A 25,421-nucleotide genomic window follows, 5' to 3' on the forward strand; every position below is an offset into this window, starting at 1 on the left:
GTATTTTTATACATTTCAGTGTCCTCTGGCTGGAATTTTTTTGTTTGTTTGTTTTCCAAGTCTCTGTCTTGTTTACATCGCTCCCAACTGTACAAGGGCATTGTCTTCTATTGAATGAACAGGTTTGAACCAGCAAGTGGTGAAAGGGGAGGAATGAGACACTTTTGTACCAGTGCTTTATACCTCAGACATCTTGAAACACTTTATACATGAATTACTATGTTGATTCTTAGTGTGTGCAAAATCTGTTAGTTATACAAAGTTACCACACTACAAAGAGCAGAGACAAACAAGCAGTGAATGTCTTTTACATGGTATGGATTAAGGGAGGAACGTACGAAATAGGAGCAGAAGTAGGCCATGCGGCCCTAGAGGCCTGCTCTGCCATTGAATAAGATCATGGCTGGTCTGTTTGTGGTTCGAGTTCCACATTCCCATCTAGCCCCAATAGCCTTTGATTCCCTTGCCAAACACAAATCTATCTACCTCTGCCTTAAAAATATTCAGTGACCCTACTTCCATCACCTTCTGAGGCGGTGAGTTCCAGAGTCACACAACCCTCAGAAAAAATTTCTCATTATTTCTGTTTTAAGTTAGGGGTCGCCCTTTTAGGACAGTGTCCCCTAGTTCTGGACTCACCCACAAGAGGAAACATACTTTCCACAACCACCTTGTCAAGGCCGTTCAGGATCTTATATACTTCAATCAAGTGACCCCTCACTCTTCTAAATTCAAGCAGAAACAAACCCACCTGTCTAACCTATCCTCATAAGACAACCTGGTCATTCCAGGTATCATTCTAGTATACCTCCTCTGAACCGCTTCTAATGCATTTGCATTCTTGCTTAAGGCAGCCAAACATACAGTATTCAAGATGTGGTCTCACCAATGCCCTGTACAACTGAAGCATAACATCCTTACTTTTACATTTAATTCCTCTCGTAATAAAGGATAGCATTCCATTTGCCTTAATTGCTTGTTGTACCTGCATACTAACTTTTTCTGACTCATGCAATAGAACTCCTAGATCCTTCTGCACCTCAGAATTCTGCAGTCGTTCTCCATTTATGTAATAATCTTTTTCATTCTTCCTGCCAAAGTGAACAAATTCACGTTTTCCCACATTATTTTCCATCTGACAGATTTTTGCCCACTCATTCAACTTATCTATATCTGTCTGCAAACACATTATTGTCCTCTTCACAACATATTTACCTATCTATCTTTGTGTCATCGCCTTTGCTCTCCTCATCTAAATCATTGATATAAATTATAAAAAGTTGGGGCCCCAGTTCAGACACAGGACTCCACATCCTGCCAATCAGACAAAAACTTATGCATGCAGCTCTGAAGAGTCGTACAAACTTGAAATGTTAACTCTGTTTCTCTCTCCACAGATTGTCAGACCGGAGTTTTTCCAGCATTTTCTGTTTTTATTTCAGATTTCCAACACCTGCAATATTTTGCTTTTACCCATTTATGCAAATTGTTTTCTGCCAGCCAGCTAATCCTCCATCTAGGCTAACAAATTACCCTCTCCCTATACCATGAGCTTTTATTTTACCTAATAATCTTTCATGTGGCACCTTATCAAATGCCTTCTGGAAATTAAGTACCATACATCTACAGGCTCCCCTTTATCCACAGCACATTACTCCTTTAAAGAACTCCAATAAATTGGTCAAACATGATTTCCTTTTCACAAACTCTTGCCAATTACCTTGGTTTTTCGAAGTGCCCAGCTATAACATGTTTAATGAACGACTCTAACACTTCCTCATGACAAATGTCAAACTAGCTGGCCTATACTTTCCTGTTTCCTGCCTCCCTCCCCCCTTGAATAGAGGGGTTATAATTGTTACTTTCCAATCTGATGGAACTTTTCCAGAATCTAGCGAATTTGGTAAATTAACACCAATGTACCTACTACCTCATTAGCTACCTCTTTTAAGGCCCTAGGATGAAGTCCATTTGGACTGGAGACTTGTCAGCCCACAGCTCCATCAGTTTGCCAATGATTGTAATTTCACCATGTTCCCCTCTTCCCTCCACCTCCTGACTTACAGCTATTGCTGAAATTTTTTTTTATATTCTCCATATAGTGAAGGCAGATGGCAAAATATTTGTTCATTTCTTCTGCCGTGTCATTATCTACAATTAATACCCCATTCTCACTCTCCAGAGGACCAATCACTTTACTCTTTTCTTTTTAAACACCTGTAAAAACTCTTGCTATTCGCTTTTACATTTCTAGCTAGCTTCCTCTCATAATTTAATTTCTTACTCCTGATTAACCTTTTAGTCACTCGGTTGTTTATATTCTGGCCAATCGTCTGACCTGCTACTCACCTTTACGCAATTATATGCATCTTCCTTAAATTTGATGCTTTGCCTATTTCTTTAGTTAACCATGGAAGGGGGTCCTCCCTTTAGAATTTTTCTCTATAGTAGGAATCTACTTATTCTAAGCATCTTTAATGTTTACCTGAAATACCACAACATGCAGGGGTCAGCTTCATTTTAACATCACATCTGAAGGACTGCAATGGAATTCTCCTTCGGTACTGCTCTCAGTGTTAATGCATGATATATGCTCAGGTCCTGGCATTCGCCTTGAACCAACTGCATTTTGATTCTACATCAGGAATGCTCCTAAGTAAGCCAAGGAAACTCCACTCCCTTACTGCAGTTAGAAGAGTTTTGTCAGCTCTCACACAGCCTCTTATATCAAGGACTTCATTTGTTCTGCTCCATGGGTTAAATTACAGGTTTGTACAGCAAAGGCCCATCATACCTGTATAAAAACAAAAAACTGCGGATGCTGGAAATCCAAAACAAAAACAGAAATACCTGGAAAAACTCAGCAGGTCTGACAGCATCGGCGGAGAAGAACAAAGTTGATGCTTCGAGTCCTCATGACCCTTCAACAGAACTAAGTAAAAATAGGAGAGGGGTGAAATATAAGCTGGTTTAAGATGGAGGGGGGGTGGTTGTAGGGACAAGCAAGCAGTGATCGGAGCAGATAACCAAAAGATGTCACAGACAAAAGAACAAAGAGGTGTTGAAGGTGGTGATATTATCTAAAAGAATGTGCTAATTAAGAATGGATAGCAGGACAGGCAAGGTACGGACAGCTCTAGTGGGGGTGGGGTGAAATAAGACTAAAAGGGCATAAAAGGTATAGATTTAAAAATAATGGAAATAGGTGAGAAAAGAAAAATCTATATAAATTATTGGAAAAAACAAAAGGGAGGGGGAAGAAACAGAAAGGGGGTGGGGATGGAGGAGGGAGTTCAAGATCTAAAGTTATTGAACTCAATATTCAGTCCATCATACCTGTGCCAACTCTTTGAGAGCCATTCAATTAGTTTCATTAACCTGCTCTTTCCCCACAGTTTTGAAAACTTCTCACTTTCAAGTCTATATTGAGTTTCTGATTGAAAATAATTAGTGAATCCATTTCCACCACCCTTTCAAGCAGTGCACTCCAACGTCCTTCCAGGTTGTGCTTTAAACACTCAAAATCAGTTAAGTCGCACAGGACTAATTTGAAGGTTCATCACGATTGCAGTTTTCTAGTCATTGTTTGAGAAGATAAAGAGATCATGAAATTAGGACAGAGTGCAACAAAAGTAATAACAGCAGGTCCAGAAGGAAAAGCACCAGAGTTGCTCCTTCCAAACTACAACATTTGAATGTGTTGTCCACTTGGTCTAGTTTTCCCACCAGCCTGGATGTGGGATCCAGGGCGGTAAGAAGGGGTGACATCATAGGACAATTAATGGCAACAAGTACATGCAGTAAATGCAAGTATCAGGAGATGCTCCCATGCCCTCATCTGTGAACGTTACTGCATGGAAACCGAGGCCTCTAAGAGCAAAAGTCAGGAAAACAATGTTACCTTTCAATTTCAGCTTATTCTGGAACTCTCTATCTATCTCCTCTTTGTTAAACTGTGCATTCGCACTCTCAAAGTCAAAGTCTTTCTCAAATTTCATTGGGCCGTCTCTTCTTACAGCAAATCTTCCCCTTCCTCGGCTCCCACCACGTCCTCGCCTGACAGCCTGGCCCCCTGATAACAAGTAGAGAGAATGTTAGTGCACCAAGAAGCCAATTCAGAACAGGGAACAGCAGCAAGATGATCAGCATTACAATCTGTGGCACCCACAGTTACAGCACTGAAGATTGCAACAAAGGCATGGTCTTCTTTAGGAGATACTTGCAACATCCCACTATCTCAACTATAGGGCATTCCAACTACAGATAAAGCAATAAATAAACCAAAGCCAACATGTACCAGTGGATGGACATGCTAATCAAGAGGAAAACTTTCCTCATTCATTACACCGCCTCACACAACCCCTTCAGGCAGCCTGAAATCAACCGCAGCAGCAAACTGAAACTATTACTAAGATTAAACTGCAACCTTGATTCCCAAGCCAATGTACCAGCATCACATTGTCAAGGTTCAATAACAATCATCTTGTTGACTGGCAATTATATTGTATAGCAATGACATGGTTAAAACAGGTGATGAGTATTGGCTCACCCATAAATGGGTACAGCTGTAACACTCCAGTGGGAAAAGGAACTGGGAGTCTGTCACTCTGTTGAGCTGGCTGAAGAATAAACCTACTTGAGGTGAAAGACCAGCTTCAGACTCATTCTTCCCTTATATGCAATTATGAAGAGGAATTTTTTACTGTACTCAGAAATACATTCTCAGTGTTTAAGCAACATGAATACTACTTTTTACAACTGCAGAGGTGCAACTTTACGTACTTGTACCAAGTGAGATCTGTTATCAGCAAGACAAGAAGACATGAGAAAGATGAGTTTACAGTTTATACAACAAAGGGTTGTGCAATTTTGAGGCAGTGATCTCTCAGTTTCATAAAGGAGCCAAGTTTTATAATGCGATGATGGAACAGCTGCAGGTTTCAAAAGGGACAGGTGAATAGCAGCTGTACAATGTATTCAACCCAAACACAACTAATTAGTTAAATCTTATGTCAAAACATGCAACCACTCAAGGGCACATAAGCTGATGTCTCTGTCACTGACTGGCTAAGGGAAGTTTATGTGGAGGGTGACCACTGGAAGTTAAATTTTAAAATGCCAGACTCCTTATAACTGCACAGTGGCTCCTGCTACAAATATTCACTTGTCAATATGGGATGAGGTCAGAATGGGACTTAGCAGTAAGCCACGACAACACATGACATAAATCATACACCAGCAGCACCTGAATACTCAATTTCCAGGAATAGAAAGGAGATGTTGAAAATAAAGTTGTTTATATTTTGAAAGGTCACAAAAAAATACTTTCAGCAACAACTAAAACAACTAACTTAAATAAGGCCTAAGACAACAAAAATGATTCCAAGGTTTGTAAAATACCTCATCCATGAAGTTAGCATTTAAACTCAGGGCGCAATGGTGAGACTTCCCCACCCCCAAAGTTACTTTTAGGCAGCTTATGAAAATTAAACAGGGAAAACACATCAAGCACCAGTGGTTTTTACTAAAATTAAAACCACTCCTTTCCTGTGCAAGCAACCAAATACTACATTTGGACAACTGATCAAGAGCCATGAGGCCAACAACAGCTATAAACAAACCTGCAGTTCCAAGGTTACTCTAACTGGAAAACTCTTATGCCAGTTTATGAGTAATCTCAATCAGTTGGTATTTTCCCTAACTTCAGTCATTGCTTGCTTTAGCTTTCTGTTCTTGGCACCTCACTTCTTACTTATCCCATCAGCTAGTTCCTCATTCCTAATAATATCTTCTTGAAAAGACCGATTTCCAGTCAACTTTTAAGTGTCAATTACATTTATGCAACAATTTTTTATGCAAAAAACAGTCTTCAAAAAACACATTTAACAAAAACAACATTGTTCTGGGCTCAAAAGTAGATTTTAGAGACAAGTCATTCGTCACTGGAGGTTCTGACTGCGATGGAAGAGAAACAGATCATGGAGACTAAAGGAAAAGTGGAATTCCTTTTGGACACCAACATGTGGGAATGATTGTAACTAGCACAACTCAGAGTAGGATTAATGGCACTAGCTCTTCTGCCAGTCAGTTAGCATCAAAATGCTGATCCCTGTGTAACCACTGACATTTTACCAACATTATTGAGAAATGGTTTCATACCATATATAAAGTGGGCTACTTGTGAAGCTTCCAACTGGAATAGCTGGAGTGAGAATCCTTCAGCTAGAAAACCTCCCAAAAAAACTTCCTCAAAATCCATCTCTTTAGTGAAGGTCATTATTCCTCCTGAACTCTCCTTTCTTGGCTAAGTTTATGTTTCCTGATATCCATACTTGTAATCCCGTATTGCAAAAAAAAAATTAAATTGTATTATTTAAATACAAGCTGACGCTAGATTCAAATCTCAATAGGACACATTAACATTTCATGGGTGACACAGATTCGTAACTGGGCTGGAATGCCAGGATGTACAATGTGCAGTGCAGCACTGATTCAATATCTTAGCTGTTACATTATACTAATATCACCCTCCCCAAACTAAAGGGCAAACCACCTCCCCATGCACCCCCACAACCCTAGGAAGTTGAGCTTGGTACCATTGCTTCTCCATTTACTGCACAGCTCCCCATTGTAGCCAGACTAATCATCACACTTAGATAAATTTTCCCAGCAGTGACTTAGGTGCAACAAACAAAGAAACGGTCACATTTGGATGGTAAGCAAGTCACGTACCCGATGGCCTCCTGTTTGGTTCCCGATTTTCATTCTTAAAGTGATCATTCTCTGGCCGAAGGCCTTTCTGTGATTCAAAAACTAATTAAATAAAAAAAATGCAACAGTAATAATAAACAACAGGCCAGCGTTATTTTTCAAAGTCTTTCTTGGGACCAATATTTCAATACTGAAGCAACTAAGTATTGATATTTCAAAATACAATTCAAGAGGGTTACAGCAATAGAACTGGAGAAAAAAAACTCAAAACTGGTAGAACAGAGAACATTGGAAACAGATTCAGATCGATGTTAATTAGGACCAATCCAATTTATATGGCTTTGGATGCCAGAGATAAATTAACTTGCTGGTTAATTACTAGACAGAAATAATGAGGTCTTTATATTTGCAAGTACTATACTCATCACCAACTGCAAACTTTTATCCTGGGAAGTAAGTATAGAATTAATACGTTCCTAGAAAGCTGAGATACCATGTGATCCTCATGTGTCCTTTGCCATTGTCACTGGAATGTGGAAGCCCTCATTTTCTAATCTATAGAAACCAAGGTAACCTTTCACCAGTTCTAAACATATGTTTCCTCAAGGATCAGTAACTTAGACATGCCATCTCTAAACTGGGTCACAATTTCTCTCATATATCCTTTAATGCTTCTTAAATTGTCTAATCTAAGCTGCATAGAAAAAATTCAAAAGACATTTGCACAAACCCTCCCTAGTCGCTGTTGAAGATCTATCATTGGCCAGAAACAAAAGCACCGGCTTGAAACCTTCGAACAGGCACAGAAACCATTCCATTTGTTAATCGTACACTGCTGATGACCAGTGATTTTGCACTGCTCTGTTAATGGGATGCACCTCACAGCAGTTGAACCCTCACATAACCTGTACTGTAGATGTTGTTGTATTACAGCACTAGGGTACGAGGTTTACACGCATTTCCAAACAGACAAACCACACCAGCATACATTCGAGCACAAGCGAGAATTGGGATAAGCTTGTTTGATTCCAAGTGCAACTCTGAATTGGACACAAACTCGATTCTTACCTTTTCTTGCATCATGAGGATCTGCTGGTTTGTGGTGGTGAACTGATGGCAGAGGTCTGGCTGGGACAGGACTCCTCCTGCCTACAAGGGTCTGAGAAGTATTGGTCTGCACTGCCTGTTCCATTGTCGGACTTTTCCTCATGGAGTCCAGCTTTGGGCTTGATCGGCCTGAAAAAGAATGCACCAACTGCATTCAATTGGTCACTCATACGGGCTGTATATTGCAAACACCTGTAGCTAAAATAGATGTTGGCTAACCAGAGCTTAATATGCAAAGTTTCAGAATAACAATGACTTCCAAAACTATAACACAGTTTCATCCACCTTCATGGCTTCTCCCCTTGCTCACTGACCTGAGATGGGCAGAAAGCTTCTCAAGCTACTGCCAATGTCCCTAACCAGTGAATAGCAAACATATCAATTGTCCAGAACGCATCGTGAAGATTCTCACTCCCTCTCCCCAAGAACCCCTATCCTACCTTTCCCTCTGCTTATATTGTGTCCAACATAAACTACTATTTTTAGCATAGTTAATTGAAGGGAATAGTAAGGGGAAGATCAAGAAAACCTAGAGGAACAATTCAAAGATATTTATCAACTGCAAAGTTATAGTGTCCTCTTGACTCAGTTGTTTGCACTTTTAGAGGTAGATGTGGAATCTGGAGGAGATCTTGGCTGAGAGGTAGGAAGCAGGGGGGTGATGGTAGAGAGATGTTTCTGTGTCTGGAAGTCTGTTTCCAGTGGGGTTCCACAGGGCTCAGTGCTGGGGCCCTTGCTGTTTGTGGTGTACATAAATGATTTGGACTTAAATGTAGGGAGTATGATCAAGAAGTTCGCAGATCACATGAAAACTGGTAGGTTGTAAATAGTGAGAAGGATAGCTGTAAATTGCAAGAGGATGTCAATGAACTGGTCAGGTGGGTAGAGCACTGGCAAATGGAATTCAACCCAGAAAAGTGTGAGGTAATGCACTTGGCGAGGGCTAACAAGGCAAGGGATTACACTATGAATGGTAGGACCCTTGAAAGTACTAAAGATCAGAGGGATCTTTGTATGCATGTCCACAGATCCCTGAAGGTAGCAGGGCAGGTTGATAAGGTGATCATGAAGGCATATGGGATACTTGCCTTTATTAGCCGAGGCATAGAATACAAGAGTAGGAAGGTTATGCTGGAACTGTATAAAACCCAGGTTAGGCTGGATTGCTGTGTGCAGTTCTGATCACCACATTATAGGAAGGATGTGATTGCACTGGAGAGGGTGCAGAGGGGATTTACCCGGATGCTGCCTGGGCTGGAGGGTGTGAGCTATGAGGAAAGATTGGATAGGCTGGGATTGTTTTCCTTGGAGCAGCGAAGGTTGAGAGGGGACCTGATAGAGATGTATAAGATTATGAGGTGCATAAATAGGGTGTATAGAAAGGCACTTTTTCCATTAGTAAAGGGGTCAATAACCAGGGGGCATGGATTTAGGTTGAGAGGTAGAAGGCTAAGAGTGGAGTTGAGGAGAAATTTTTTCACCCAGCGGGTGGTGGGAGTCTGGACCTCACTGCCTGAAATGGTGGTTGAGTCAGAAACTCTTGTAACATTTAAGCAATATTTAATATTCATTTGCATTGCCATAGCCTCCAGGGCTATGGGCAAGCGCTGGAAAATGGGATTAGTGTAGTCCGATCTTTGTTGACTGGCATGCACATGATGGGCCGAATGGCCTCCTCCTGTTCTATAGATGTCTGAGTCTATGAGGAGTGGTGTTGAAGGAAGGTGGTGTGGCCAACCATGTCGAAGGTTGCAGACAGGCAGAGAAGAAGAGGGATTGTTTATTAGAAAGGATATCGTTTGTGGCTTTAATAAGCACTGTTTAAATGCTGTGGCAGGGGCAGAATCCAGAGTGGAGGAGTTCAGACATGAGAGTTGCAGAAAAAATGAGCATGGATCTGGGAGAGCACAACACATTTGAGGACTTGAGAGGAAAGGAAAGTTGGAGATGGGATGCTAAATTGAAAGAACAGATGGGTCAAAGGTAAGTTTCTTTGAAGAATGGGTGAAGGAGGCAGGTTTGAAAGGTGAAGGATGGACATAAGAATAATTTCTCTTAATTCTTTACAAAAGTGTCATCCTAATTAAGGGCTTCTTTAAAGCCAAAGAAAAGAAAATAAAGATAAGGAATGGCATTTTTCACTAGGTGAAAGCCACAGGATAGCAAGTGTGATGCCTGGAGCACTGCATCAATCGAACATCATACACTACTTCCAGGAAGTTGCCATTTTCCTCCCCAGCCAAATATCTTCCTGCCTCCCTTACCTCAGTCCTTAATCCAGTCTCTTCCATGAGATCCATCCCTTGCACCCCTTCAGGGCTGCACTGATGTGAGAGTTACACTCTGCACAGAAGTCCTGTCGTGTATATCTATATTTAGATTTTGGAACATTACAAAAGGCTCAAATTTTGTTTAAATTTCCATTGTCTTCTCAGCTAACTGCCCAAATCGGAAGTTAGTGAAGTGTAACTCTCATCAATAATAAAACAATTACACAGTTAGTTACTGTTACAGAGACTCAGTTTGATTTGGAATCTTAGTCAAGGGACAAGCCATCTTCAACACCTGCAATAAACTAACCTTGCTCTTTACTAAAAGAAGGATACAGATGCTTCCTGGAATGGGTCAGTTGGTTAAGTGCACTGGTTCGAGCATTACTCTGGTTTTACAAACCTAAAAGCTCCCTGGTTTGTTCTTGTGTCTGTACTGAGTTAATTAATTAATTTCAGTTAGACTTTGCAGTTGGCCTTCAGGTTTTGAGGTTAGGTAAGAGTGGAAAACAAGACAAAGCAGGATTCTCATTCCCAATTTAAATCTATCGATCCCAGTAATAAAAGTCAGGACACAGGATGAGGACAAAATTGGGCTCGGCTTCAATGTCCCTCTGGAGTGAAGTGCCTGATGACACTCACTGCTTTGTCACGCACGAGAACAAACAAACAATTGGGTAGAACAGTCAAGAATGCTTAGCCCTTGAAACCCCAGCTAGAAAAAGGCTATGAGTAAGTTGAGTGGTTGAAAGATAGTTCACTTTAGAGTGGCACAGATCTTTAGAGGGCCCTGATGCATTTTCATAATGCTCAATTCAGACACTGCAAGGGAGACTGTACACAACTGAAAATATACAGAAAACTTTCATAAGTGCCCTCTCTCTCAATTCTTAAATGGAAACTTTTAATTGCATAATTTCACATTTTAAATAATTTTAATATGTTAAAGACTTTACCCTGAAAAGCTAACTGCAATTTCAGTGAGCCCATATCGGGTTTGACGGTCGAACCCAGTGAGCTGGTCTGTGTAAGTGATGCGAAGCTGGTTTTGTTGCTGTTGAAAGATGACGAGGGACCTCCTGTCCGTGTTCAGTACCAAAAACGGGAAGAATTCAAAAAAGAAGGATGAAAGGTTACAATTATCTTGCCATCACTGGCACATAAGAATCTATCAATACAGACAGTACAAAGCAAAACACACCCCTTTCCCAAGCTTTCTTGCAAATTACTTGTGAAACTGTAAAAAATCTGTTTGCAAAGGTCACATCCAGATTCAAGGGATATTAACTAACCCTCAACTGTCAGATATGCATCAATAATGTTTGGAATCTTTGAAATATCCCCCACACAATATGCAGGTAGTAGTCAGGTTACTTTGGGGAGAATCACAACCATGACCTGATTATGAGATTTGGAGATTGTCGCGTTATCACTGACCAAATTCTACTCCTCCCTCAACATCATAAAACCAAACAAAAATTCTTCAAACAATCTGTTGCACTCTTCGACATCAAATTTACATGTAACAGTCTTCTCCAAAAAGGCCAGAGGTCAGCTGGGCCAAATGTGTGGCATGCTGAGGCTGCTTAAATTGTAAAAGATGATGCTCTAAGTCGGATGTCCCGGTTTCTTCGATAACAAGTCCCCGGATAATACGGAAATTCAGAAGGAACAGTTGAATTCAGAAGAGGTGCATCAAAAAATAGAAAGCAAAATACTTTGGATGCTGGAAATCAAATAAGAACAGAAAATGCTGGAAAAGTCAGCAGTCTGGCAGCATCAGGGCTCTGAAGAAGAGTGATACAGAACATCTCTGATGCTACCAGACCTGTTTTTTTTTAAACACCAAAAAGTAAATCCTGTTTACCGTAAGATTTACTTAAGAGGCTTTGCAGATCACCCTTCTTGACAGATGGCCTTGGAGAAAGCTGCTGAATCTAAAACACATCCAAATCATTTTGTCCCTGCTCAGCAAAGAATCCATTCCACTGGTCATTTCCAAAGAGAAAATGCCAACTACTGTGGAGTTAATTTTCAAACATAGCCCGGTAGGAACTGGAGGTCAAAGATAGCTCCATCCGTGCGCAACGAAGGTATGAAGGCATGTCAAATAGCCTTGTTCATAAAGAAATCACTGCTCAAAGAGGGGAGTGCGAGAAGAGGATCCTGGGACAGGCAGTCAGCAGAACCTAGAGGAGAGTGTGAGAGGAGGACCTGTTTCTACCCATCACAGCCAAAGTGTGATGTTAAAGGAAAAAAGGTAGGTGATTGGTGGATATCTCTTCATGTCTCTTTTGATTGGCCAAGTGGTTTAAATCAGGAGACTTTGTTACAGCTGAAGATTAGAATTAAGAAATTCACTTTAAAAATAGTTAACATCAAAATTAATTAAATAGAAAAGAGATGGCGGGGCAGGCGAGGGGTTGCAGCTGTAGTATGTGGGGGATGGTGGACACAGGTGCGATCCACGGTGACCGCATCTGCAGCAAGTGTTTGCTGTTCGAGGAACCTTGGCTCAGAGTTGATGAGCTGGAGTCCGAGCTACAGGTACTGCGACACATCAGGGAGGGGAAAAAAGAGTTGCCTGGACACTTTCAGGAGACAGTCCCACCCCTGAGATTAATTATTTCAAATTTGGACTGCGGTCAGGGACAGGAGGGTGTGACTGTGAGTGAGGCAGGTATGGGGATCCAAATCTGGAGGAGCCTCAGCCAGTGCCCTTGTCCAACAGGTACAAGGTTCTTGCTCCCAGTGTGGACAAGGGCACAGATTGCAGGGAGGATGAGAGATCTGACCCCAGCACCATGGTACAGAGCACCATTCAAGTCAGGAGACAAAAGAGAAATGTAGTAGTAATAGGGGATAGCAGAGTTAGGGGGAATAGATACTGTTCTCTGCAGCAAAGGCAGAGAATCCTGAAGGCTGTGTTGCCTATCTGGTGCCAAGGTTAAAGACATCTCTTGTGGATTGGAGAGGAACTTGCAGCGGGAGGGGAAGGATCTAGTCGTGGTCCACGTAGGTATCAACAACATAGTGAGGACTAGGGAAGAAGTTCTGCTGAGGGACAACGAGCAGCTCGGGGCTAAATTAAGCAGAGCCACAAAGGTAATAATCTCCGATTACTGCCTGAGCCACATGCAAATTGCCGTAGAGTAAATAAGAATAGAGGGGTAAATGCACGGCTCAAAGATTGGTGTGGGAGAAACAGGTTCTGATTCATGGGGCACTGACACCAGTACTTTGGAAGAAGAGAGCTGTTCCGTTGGGACAGACTTCATTTGAACCATGCTGGGACCAGTGTCCTGGCAAATTGTATAACTTGGGTTGTAGGTAGGATTTTTTGGGGGGGGGGGAGTTCAATTAAAAGAAAGTTTAAAAAAATCAAAAAGAAACAAGAGAGCAGAGGTACAGGGTAATGAAGAGGCGACCGATGATCAAAGTGTGACAGGAAGGGGCAGAAAATATAAGATGAGTAGGGCAGAAATCAGAACCAGAATGAGTAATAATGGTAAAAAGTCAAAGCTTAAGGCTCTTTGTCTGAATGCACGCAGTATTTGTAACAAGGTAGATGAGTTGACCACACAAATCGAAATAAATGAATATGACTTGATAGCTATTACAGAGACCTGGTTGCAGGGTGACCAAGACTGGGAACTCAATATTTAAGGGTATTCGACGTTCCGGAAAAATAGGCAAAAAGGAAAAGGAGGTGGGGTAGCTTTGTTAATAAAGGTATCAGTGCAGTGGTGAGTAGTGATATAGGTGCGATAGATCGTGATGTGGAATCGGTTTGGTTGGAAATAAGGAATAGCAAGGGGAAATCGTCACAGGTGGAAGTTGTCTATAGGCCCCCAAAGAGCTGCCTCACTGTAGGACAAAGTATAAATCGGGAAATAATGGAGGCATGCAAGAAGGATGCTACAATTGTCATGGGTGATTTTAATCTGCATATTGACTGGACAAAGCAGATTGGCAGGGGTAACATGGAAAACAAATCTGTAGACTGCATCAGGGATTGTATCTTGGGGCAATACATTATAGAACTTAAAATATTTTAAATCCAGTAATGTGTAATGAGGTGGGGTTAATAAGAGATATCGTAGTTAAGGATCCTCTAGGGGGTAGCGATCACAACATGGTAGAATTTCAATTTCAGTTTTGAGGGTGAGCAATTTGGGTCTCAAACCAGTGTCCTCAATTTAACTAAGGGCAATTACAGGGGTATGAAGAAAGAGCTGTCTAAAGCGGGCTGGGAAAATTGACCAAGGGGAGGTCAATGGTTGAGCAGTGGCAGACATTTAAACAGATATGTCATAGCACTCAACAAAAATTTATCCCAGTCAAAAAAGACTCGATGAGAAAGATGAACTACCCGTGGTTAACAAAGATAGTCAAGGAGAGCATCCAATCAAAAACGAAGGCATACAAAGCAATGAAAACTAGTGGTAGGCCAGAGGATTGGAAATTTTTTTTAGGAACCAGCATTGGATGACTAAAAAGCTGATGAAGAGGGAGAAAATTGATTACTAAATTAAATTGGCAAGAAATATAAAAACAAACAGGAAGAGCTTCTATTGGTACATGAAAAGAGGGGGGCTAAAATGAGCATGGAACCTTTGGAGGATGTGACTGGAGAATTGATAACGGGGAACAGGAAAATGGCAGATTATTTAAACTAATATTTTGCACTGGTCTTCAGGGTGGAGGACACTATAAACATCCCAAAGATATCAGATAAGCAAGGAGTTACTGGAAGGAAAGATCTTGTAACAGTCTCTATCATAAGGGACAAAGTATTTGACAAACTCATAGGACTAAAGGCAGACAAGTTGCCAGGATCTGATGGCCTGCATCCAAGGGTTTTCAACAAAGTGGCTGCAGAGATAGGGAGGCATTGTTCGAAATATCCCAGAACTCACTGGATTCCAGGAGGGTCCCAGCAGATTGGAAAACCGCTAATGTGACACCCCTGTTCAAGATGGGAGGGAGACAAAAAGCAGGAAACTATAGGCCAGTCAGCCTGACATCTGTCATTGGGAAAATGCTAGATCCATCATTAAGGAAGCAGCAGCAGGACATTTAGAAAAGGTTAACTAAATCAAACAGGGTCAACACTGTTTTGAGAAAGGGAGATCATGTTTGACAAACTTCAAGTTATGTCCAGCTCTTTGAGGATATAACAAGTAGAGTTGATAAAGAGGAACCAGTAAATGTAGTCTATTTGGATTTCCAGAAGGCATTTGATAAGATGCCACATAAAAGGCTATTGCACAAGATAGGAGCTCAAGGTAATGTATTAGTATGGATTGAAGATTGGTTAACACACAGAAGACAGTCGGGATTAATGGGTCTTTTTCAGGTTAGAAAGACGTAACTAGTGGAGTGCCACAAGGATCAGTCCTGGGGCCTCAATTATTTACTATCTATATTAATGACTTGGAGGAGGGGGCAGAGTGTAATGTATCTAATTTGGTAACGATACAAATATAGGTGGGAAAGCATGTTGTGATGAGGACATAAGGAATCTGCAAGGAGATACAGACAGGTTGAGTGAGTGGACAAAAAATTGGCAAATGGAGTTTAATGTAGGAAAGTGAGAGGTCATGCACTTTGGTAGGAAGAATCAAAAGGCAGACTATTATTTAAATAGAGAGAGACTCCAAAAAAGTGCAGCACAGAGGGATCTGGGTGTTCTTGTGCAAGGAACACAAAAAGTTAGCACGCAGGTGCAGCAAGTAATTAAGGTGACAAATGGAATTTTGGCCTATATTGCTAGGGGGTTGGAGTTTAAAAATAGGGAAGTCTTGACACAACTGTACAGGGTGTTGGTGAGGCCGCACCTGGGGTACAGTTTTGGTCCCCGTATTTAAGAAAGGAAATACTAGCATTGGAGGCAGTTCAAAAGAAATTCACTAGGCTGATTCCTAGGATGAAGGGGTTGACTTATCAAGAACAGTTAAACAGATCGGGCCTTTATTTATTAGAGTTTAGAAGAATGAGGGGTGATCTTATTGAAACATACAAGATTCTGAAGGGGGCTTGACAGGATGTTGAGAAGATGTTTCCACTGGTGGGGGAATCTCAAACTAGAGATGTAGTTTCAGAAAAAGGGGGCACTCATTTAAAACTGAGATGTGAAGGAATTTCTTCTCTTAGAGGGCAGTGAATGTCTGAAAATTCTCTGCCCCATAAGAGTTTTGGAGGCTGGATCACAAAGTATTTAAAGAGCAGGTAAATAGATTTTAGAAATTTCAGGGAGTTGAGAGCTATGAGCAGCTGGGACAAAAGAAGAGTTAAGGCCTGGGACAGATCAGCCATGATCTTATTGAATGGTGGGGGCAGGCTTGAGGGGCAGAATGGCCTACTCCTGTTCCTATTTCTTATTATGTTTAAGAGATGGTGGACGATTGCTATGGTTGATATCTGTGGATTAGCTCAAACCTACAATTCTGATAGCCTCATTAATCTGCACAAGTGAGGCAACAAGTCACACAGACCATAGAATCACAGTTTCTATTCCAAAGTTAGTCAGTTTCATCCAGAGCAGCAATATGTGTCTGGTAGCTTCCAGAAGGAGAGGAAGAAATAGCTCAACCAGGTGATTCTAGAATGCCCATAATATAGATTGAAACCTCTAACTGGAATGGGTTTGGCTGTGATATCCTGAAAGATCAAGTAACCTGACAACATTCACTACCCTGGTTTCAATACAAACAATGACCAGGTGGGTGAGCTTCTCAGGGGGTAGGGAAGGAGGAGAGTGTTCAACTTTAGGTCATTCTTCCTTCCCCAATCCCTTTCCAATCCCCCTTTTCCCAATAATTTATATATATTTTTCTTTTCCCATATATTTCCATTATTTTTAAATGTACTTCCATCCATTGTTTTATCTCTACCTTTTAGCCTATTTCGATCCCTTCCCCCCACCCAACCCCCACTAGGGCTATCTGTTCCTTGCTTGTCCTGCTTTCTACCCTTAATTAGCACATTCCTTTAGATAATATCACCACCTTCAACACCTCTTTGTCCTTTTGTCTGTGACATCTTTTGGCAATCTCCACTATCACTAGCCCTCTATCCAACTCTACCTGTCCCACCTCCCCTTAAACCAGCTTATATTTCACCTCTTTTCTATTTTTCCTTAGTTCTGATGAAGAGTCATTCAGACTCGAAACGTTAACGGTGTTCCTCTCCGCAGATGCTGTCAGATCTGCTGAATTTTTCCAGCTATTTTTGTTTTTGTTCTAGATTTCCAGCATCCACAGTATTTTGCTTTTATCTTAATAAAATAGCATCCTGGTATCAATTAGATAGGTAGGGTCTATACATTAAAGGATTCAAAGTTTAACCATCATTAGAGTTTCTCTCCACAGGTGTTGCTATGATCTGCTGAGGATTTCCAGCATTTTTTGTTTTCCTTTTAGATTTCCAGCATGTGCAGCATTCTGCTTTTCAATTAGAGTTTATTGATTGTGTGGATGAGATACGGTATTGGATTATTAAATCTTGTTGTTTTATATCTTAATTCATTTCGGTGTTCTGAGTTTTGTAGCTGATAGCTGCTTTGGATCTATCTCGAAGCATGGGGTTCGGCAGCAATCTTGCAAAAGAATGGCAGAGTTGATTGTGTCTGTTCTTGAGTAACTCCAGGCAGCAACTGTATAAAGCATGAGTAACTTGCACTGTCTTTGTAAGATTCCACCAACTCCTAAATCTAGGCTTTAAACCAAGCTCAGTTTATATTGACCTTGCTTCAATTCCAGTCTGTTCATTTTATTGATATATAAACATATATCAAATATATATCTCATATGGATATTTGAACAGAGTAAAATTTTAAAATTTGCCAATGATACCAAACCTGGAGGTGTAGCAAACAGTGAGGATGATATCAATAGACTACAATAGAAAACAAACAGGCTAGCAGAACGGCAAACAAGTGGCAGATGGAATTTCCTGGGGGGGAAGTGAGAGGTGGTACATTTTGGCAGTAGGGACAGGTAAAGGCAATGCACACCTAATGTCACAATTCCAAGAGTGTGCAGGGACCGAGGGACCTGGGGGTTCATATGCATCGACCTTTGAAGGTGACGGTATATATTGAGAGTGGTTAGCAAAGCATTTGGGATCTTGGGCTTCAGCAATAGAGGTATTGAGCACAAAAACAGGGAAGTTATGCTGAACATTTAGAAAGCTCCAGTTAGGCCACAACTCGAGTATTTCATCCAGTTCTAGTCATCACACTTTAGGAAGGATGTGAGGGTCCTTGAGAGGGGGCAGAGGAGATTTACCAGAATGTTCCAGGGATGAGGGATTTTAGCTACAAGGTTAAGTCGGAGAAACTGGGGTTGTTCTCCTTGGAGCAAAGGAGATTGAGGGGAGATTTGATGGAGATGTATAAGATTATGACAGTTTTGGATATGGCAGACAAGACAGGCAAAGAAAAACTGTTCCCGTTAGCTGATGATACAAGCGCTAAGGGACACAGATAAAAGGTCTTGAGCGAGAGATGCAGGGGAATATAAGGAAGAACTTTTTTCTTTTTATACAGCAAGTGGTAATAGTCTGGGTGGAAACAGAGACAATGAATAATTCCAAAAGGAAACTAGATAGGCACTTGAAGTGCTACGAGAATAGAGCCGGGGAATGGGACTGACTGGAGTTTTCTATAAAGGGAGTATAAAGGGACCCAATGGCATGGACTCAATGGGCTGAATGGCCTCTTTCTGTGCCATAATGACACTACAGCTGTGACATAGCATGGTTCTTGCATTTCAAAGGTGAGTATCATTGGAGAGCTGCCACCAAGGTGAGAGATGGCTGCAGCACAAGAGAATACTTTGCTCTTTGTTTCAATACTTGAATACTTAACTTTAAATGTTTATATGCAAGCTGGAATGGTGAAAGCAAGCAGGCTATTCAAGTCGAGGCATCAATCACAGTCAAACTCCACTGAGTTTTCACCTGACATCCATTTACTTAATCTCAAATCCTACTCAAGGCTCAAGATTATTTGCATATTTTCATATTACAACTATTGCAACAACAACCAATATAGTGCCAGATGAACAAGAACAATATCTCTGTCAACACTACTTCAGCAAACTCGGAGCATTCTTCTAACAAAGTCTTCAACAGAGTCAAAGGGCTGAAGTGGCCTGAATGGTACCAATAACAAGGGACAGTGAGGCTATTCTCACAGTACTTCAAAAATGGAGCACCCATAAACATTGAAGCCTGGTGCTCCTCTCTTGATATCCTGAAGGTAATAAGCACATATTGGATGGGCCTATTTCGTATGCATTACAGAAGTGGCACTATGATGTAAAAATACATTTAATTCTTCCACTTAGATACCTGATCTTAAATCAAATTGCTTTGTTTAGGTTGCAAATGAATTTAGAGGGAGACGGTGGTGTAGTGGTTTAGTAATCCAGAGGCCAAATCTAATGCGCTGGGGACAATGCACTTGACTCTTAATTGCCCTCTGAAATGGCCGAGTAAGCCACTCAATTCAATGGCAATTAGGGATGTGCAACAAATGCTGGCCTTAGCCACATCACATGAAACAATAATAAAGAACGAATGAATACATAGTCTGCGTATTAATCTAGTCTTCTGAAACAAAAGGTTTGCTTTCCAACCCAAACGGAACACAACAAATTTTCAAAGACTGACACAGAAACCAATCGATCTCACTCTACCAAACCCCACCCTCAACAACTCCCAATATATCCCATCTCAACTTGCTCCACAATTTAAATAGAACATTCCTTCAACGTAGTGAGATAAGCAAAACCAAAGCAAAATTTCACCAGATATAATCTGGGATCTGTTCATTTGCAGTCACAATGCTTTCTGCAAAAAAAAAAAACATTGAGCTGGCATTTATAAAGCAGCTTTCATATGCTGGGGTGTATTCAAATGTTCCACAGCCAATTAATTATTTGTCCAAGTGTGTTCATGCCTATTTCAGTGGGATCGTGTGTGCAGATTGTCTAACAACAATGAAATACGTGATTAGTAAATCCATTTTTGGTGGTGCTGACCAAGGTATAACATCAGAACAACACTTCAGCTCTTCCTGTCCTGCCATGGGATCCTGCAGATCCACCTGAGCAGACATACCGCTCAGGTTTAATAATGTAATGAAGAACGATGGCTTTGACAGTGCAGCATTTCCTTTGTGCCACACTGAAGCAGCAGCAGTGGGCAGAATCACTTCTAATTTGGATGATTTTTCCTTTTTACTAACTTGATACAAAAAATAATCAAAAACTCACCGACACCCACGGCATTGTACTGTTGTGTCACGAGCGGGCTTGGCCCAAACTGGCTGTATGCTGGCATTCTGCTGAATGGTGGATAGGAACCCACCGATTGGAAAGAAGAGCTCGAGGACGAGCCAAGTGAAGACTGTGGAGGGAAAGAAGAAAAAAAATATTGATGATCCAGCCATAGAGTGCCAAAGAATCAATCTGCAGCCTGCAAGCTCCACTCTCCTCTTCCTTGACATTCAATAATTTCAGCCAAGTAGTTACCTTGGTGGGAAAATTATTGGATAAAATTCTGAAGAACAGCACCAACTGTCATTTAAAAAAGGCACTGATTAATCAAGGACAGTTGGCATCAAGTTGTTAGGGAGCAGTTGTGTCTGAATAACTGAATCTTTGGAGGCGATAACAAAGAGGCTTGATGAGGATACTGCATTTAATGTAGTCTACATGGATTTTAGCAAGGTTTTTGACAAGGCCTCACATGGCAAACTGATCAGAAAAGCTCATGGAAGGCAAAGTGGATCCAAACTAGTTCAGTGGTAGGAAGCAAAGGGTAATGGACAAAGGGTGTTTATGTAACTGCAAGGTTGTTTCTAGTGGGGCTCCCCAAAATTCAATACTAGGCCCTATGCTGCTTGTGGCATATTTCAATGATTTAGACAGAGATAGGGGATATGATCAAGAAGTTTGTAAACAATATAAAAATTGGTATGTGATTGATAGTGAGAAAGAAAACTATAGATTGCAGGAAGATAATTAAAGAACTGATCAGGTGGGCAGAAAAGAAGCAAACATAATTCAATCTGAATTCAATTGGGAAGGCAAACAAGGCAAGGGAATACATAATAAATGGTATGAATCTGAGCAGTGCAGAGGAACAGAGTAGCCTTGAATTGCCTGTTCACAATCCCTGAAATTAGCGTAAGTAGACAAGCTAGCGAGGGTGACATACGGGATTCCCTCCTTTATTAGCTGAGGCCTAGAGTATAGGAAAAAGGAGGTTATGCTAGAACTATAAAAAAAAAACACAAGTCACACCTCAGCTACAGTACTGTGTGCAGTTCTGGTCATCACATTACAGGAAGGAAAGTGTCCGGAGGAGACTTAACCAAAATATCCATCCCTGGAAATATGTCATGAGGAAAGACTGTATAGGCTTGGATTGCTTTCTCTAGAACAGGGGAAACTGAGGGGAGATTTAATTGAGGTGTATAAAATTGAGACACCTAGATAAAGCAGATAGGATGGACCTATTTCACTTAGCAAAAGGGTCAATGTTAATTGTATAAATTCATGTTAAATTTATACAAGTTGGGCACTCATTGGATAATAATATGTAACCAACTCATGGCCACAATGTTGAGATACTGGTTGGTCAATTTGATCCCTCCCAAGGAGTTTGTCATAAAGATGCAGAAGAAGTTGTTCATCCACTTCTTCTGGGACAAAAGTTTGCACTGGGTTGCTGCTGAGGGGCTGAGTCTCCTGGTTCAGGAGGGCAGTCAGGCATGGGAGTGCCTTTGCATGCAGGTGGTGTTTTTGTGCCTTCAGATCCTGCAGTGATACCTTTACATCAAGCCCACTCCCAGATGGTGTGCGCTGGCAACGTATTTCCCCTGCCAGGTAACAGCCTCAATTATGACCTGTAACTCCTATTTATAGACCTGGGAGATCTTCGTGCCTCCTTGCAGGAGTTTCCTGTCTTTTAACAGGAGCTGAACAAAGTCTGGAATATGGGTGCCTGCCAGGAGACTCTCTCCTGTCAGGAGTAGCGGCTTTTGGCAGAGAGATGCTGCTCAGGAATCCACACCTCCACCAGTACAGGTTCACGTGGCTGATGAAAGAGGGGGATCAGGCTGCTGGGGTGATCAGAGTCAGGGATGAGCTGGGTGCTGCCACAAGGATACCCATAAGTACTGGTAGTACCTGTGGAGAGAGAAACAGAGTTAATGTTTAAAGTCCAATGTGACTATTTCCGAAGTGGAGAGCCGTAGACACGTGATGGTTTTTTGCTGGACCTGGACAGTGAGGAAGGGGAGGTATTATATCTCCTGCGATTGTAACGGAAGGTTCCATAGGAAGGGAATGAGGTATGGGGGGGCGGTGATAGAGGAGTGGACCAAGCGTCATGGAGGGAACGGTCCCTTCAGGATGCTGAAAGGGGAGAGGAGGGGGAAGATGTGCAAGGTGGTGTCATCATGCTGGAGCTGGCAGTTATAGCGAAGGATGATCCTTTGAAAACGGAGTCTGGTGGGGTGCAAAGTGAGGATAAGGAGAACCCTATTATGGTTCGGGGAGGGGGGGGCGGAAAAGAAGTGAAGGCAACAGCGCAGGAAATGAGTCAGGCACAGTTGAGGAGTCTGTGAACCATAATGGGGTTGGGGGAGTGGAGGAAGGGATCCTCAGTTAAGGAAAAGGAAGACATACAGAAGCGCTTTTGTAGAAAGTGGCTTCATTAGAACAGATGAGACCGAGAAACTGGGAGAATGGAAATGGAGCCCTTACAGGAAGCAGGGAATCGTCAAGATAGCTGTGGGAGTCAGTAGGCTTGTAACAAATCTTAGCGGACAGTCTATCCCCAGAAATGGAGTCAAGGAAGAGAAGGGTTGGAGCTGGACCACGAGATTGAGAGGGAATGGTAGAGATTGGAAGCAAAATTAATGCTTTTTTCCAGTTCTGTACAAGAGCAGAAAGCGGCACCGATTAAGTCATCAATGTACTGGAAGATCTGTGAGTGAGGCCCCCATAGGAAGAAATAAATTCAGTGGGGCTGGAACAGGCTGTCCTGTTAGTGGATTTTGGGAAGGAGGTAGAAGCAGGCTGTGCAGCGTTTGGGGGACTATTGCTTGGAGGCTGAGGATGGAAGATCTCCAGAAGGGGATGAGGTCAGTGACAATCCTGGAAGCAACAGCTTGATGCTCAGTGGTGGGGTCATGGAAAGACAAGTAGTAGTTTCTGAGAGTTGGCACTCAGTCGCTGCAAGGTAGAGGTTGATGTGGCAACAACAGCACCATCCTTGTCAGCAGATTTGATAAAGTCAGGGTTGGACCAGAGAGAATGGAGTGCAGCAAGTTTAGAGGGAGGCGGGTTAGAATGGACGAGGGGAGCAGAGAAATTCAGACAGCCAATGTAATCTTGACAGTTCTCATTTTTATTTCAGATCTCCAGTATTTGCAGTATTTGGCTTTTATTATGTGGTTGACAGGGGCCTCAACCGTGTCCAACCCATTTCCCGTGCTTATGCCCACACCCCTTCCCCCAACTCCCAGAACCACAACAGGATTCCTCATCCTCACTTTCCACCCCAACAACCTCCATATTCAAAGGATCATCCTCTGCCTTTTCCACCACCAACTGCATGGCACCACCACCAAACACAAACTCCCACCTCTCGCCATTCAGCATTTCGAAGGACCCGTTCCCTCTCTGACACTAGGTCCACTCCTCCATCACGTCCAATGCCTCATCCCTCTACCATCTCTCTCCTCACTGTCTCGGTCTCGATACACTGCTGCCAGGTGAAGCACCAATTTACTTCTACTTCTTTCAATTTGGTCCACTGTGTTCACTCATCACAACACAGTCTTCTCTATACTGCGGAGACCAAACGCAGACTGGGTGACTGCCTCACGGAACACCTCCAATCAGTCTAAGAGCATGACCCTGACCTTCCAGTTGCTTGTCATTTCAATTCACCATCTTGCTCTCACGTTCACCTTTCTGTCCTTGGCCTGCTGCAATATTCCAGTGAAGCCCAATGCAAGCTGGAGGAACAGCACCTCATCTACCAATTAGGTACCTGACAGCCTTCTGGACTCAACATTGAGTTCAACAAATTCAGACCAGGAATTCTGTCCTCCATTTTGATTTTTTTATTGCCATGTGCTGGTCCGTATCTCGTTTTTGCTTTCTGACTAAACTGCCCTTTATTCTGCAAAAACACCTTTGGACATTGAAATATTAACTCTGTTTTGCTCTCCACGAATGCTGTCAAAATTGAGAATATGCAGCAGTTTCTGTTTTTTATTTTAGTGCTACCACAAGAACTTATGTCATGTATCAATAAAACAGCCAGTTCACAGTCAAAGCCATCCACAATCTTAAAAACGTGGTACTCTGCTCCAACTGCACTTGTGTCGTCAAAACGGGAATTTCACATTGGCCCCAGGTCCCGAAACGTCACTTGGGAACCCCAGCCTGACAATTTGAGCCATCTCACGGAAATTCCCTGTGTACCATTCCACTCTGCCCAGTGCAGCTTCCTGTATAGGCTGCTGCTGTACACCCTCCACTTCCTTGCCTTCGTCAATTGCCTGAACACACCGTGGCAATCTTGCCATCAGAGTTGGCTAGGAACCCCAGTGGGAAGATCTCTACATGGAAGTCCTCTGGGGATTTGGCATGGAGGGCATTGCATGCAGCAGTCCCGTGCAACACGAGGTTAGGATGGTTTATGGACTCCCAGGTCACCTGTAATTTCTGCAGCCTGGAGGAGTCAGTGTTCCATATTTTCAAAAGATATGCAAGGTTGCAGCCCCCATTTCATTATCTAAGGGGGCTGCTCCTCAAGTTTTGTTTGCACTTCAGCCCTTATCTTGGTCACTTGGTGCAGAGGGTGAGCAGATCAGAAGACCTCCTAGCTAGCCTGCTCCTGTGCCTGGCCTTGGTGGCCATTAATAAGTCCAGGCAGCAGGCAGTTGAAAAGGTCATTTGGGCCTCTTTCGTGGCTACCTCTGTGCTTGGGTGTCCTTGGAGAGGGAACCTGCAGTGTCCACTGGAATGCTTGAGGCCTTCCACAACCCTGGGGTGCTGCAGGGGCTGGGGTGCTGCAGGGGCTGGGATACATTGCTTATGCCCCAAAAATGTTACTCTAATTTTTAAGTTGTCAAGTTTCCTTAAAAGGTTCTGTATTTTTATTTGTGTCCCTTTAAGGAGGTGGTTCATTAGCTTAACTGTTGTACTCAAAAAAGAGTAAGTACAGGTGGTGGGCTGGAGAGTTAGGAGCTATACATTTGTTATGTTTCACTTTGCAAATAAACCTAAAATTGAGTATAAA

General features: G+C 42.1%; 1 protein-coding gene across 2 annotated transcripts in view; it reads right to left on the minus strand.

The window, feature by feature from the left end:
- LOC121279725 (protein LSM14 homolog A-like) overlaps window positions 1–25,421 on the minus strand; it is a 95,869-nt gene that overhangs the window by 18,345 nt on the left and 52,103 nt on the right. Inside the window, exons 3-7 of one of the 2 annotated variants that reach the window (XM_041190975.1) lie at window positions 20,372–20,504; window positions 11,045–11,167; window positions 7,780–7,947; window positions 6,733–6,813; window positions 3,902–4,072 (exon numbers count right to left, since the gene is read on the minus strand). In XM_041190975.1, the coding sequence (XP_041046909.1) occupies window positions 3,902–4,072; window positions 6,733–6,813; window positions 7,780–7,947; window positions 11,045–11,167; window positions 20,372–20,504 (676 nt within the window). The remainder of the gene's footprint in view (window positions 1–3,901; window positions 4,073–6,732; window positions 6,814–7,779; window positions 7,948–11,044; window positions 11,168–20,371; window positions 20,505–25,421) is intronic. The other variant, XM_041190976.1, reaches the window with a different exon arrangement.

The sequence above is a fragment of the Carcharodon carcharias genome, chromosome 7, assembly GCF_017639515.1.
Source record: "Carcharodon carcharias isolate sCarCar2 chromosome 7, sCarCar2.pri, whole genome shotgun sequence".
NCBI classification, from domain to species: Eukaryota; Metazoa; Chordata; class Chondrichthyes; order Lamniformes; family Lamnidae; genus Carcharodon; species Carcharodon carcharias.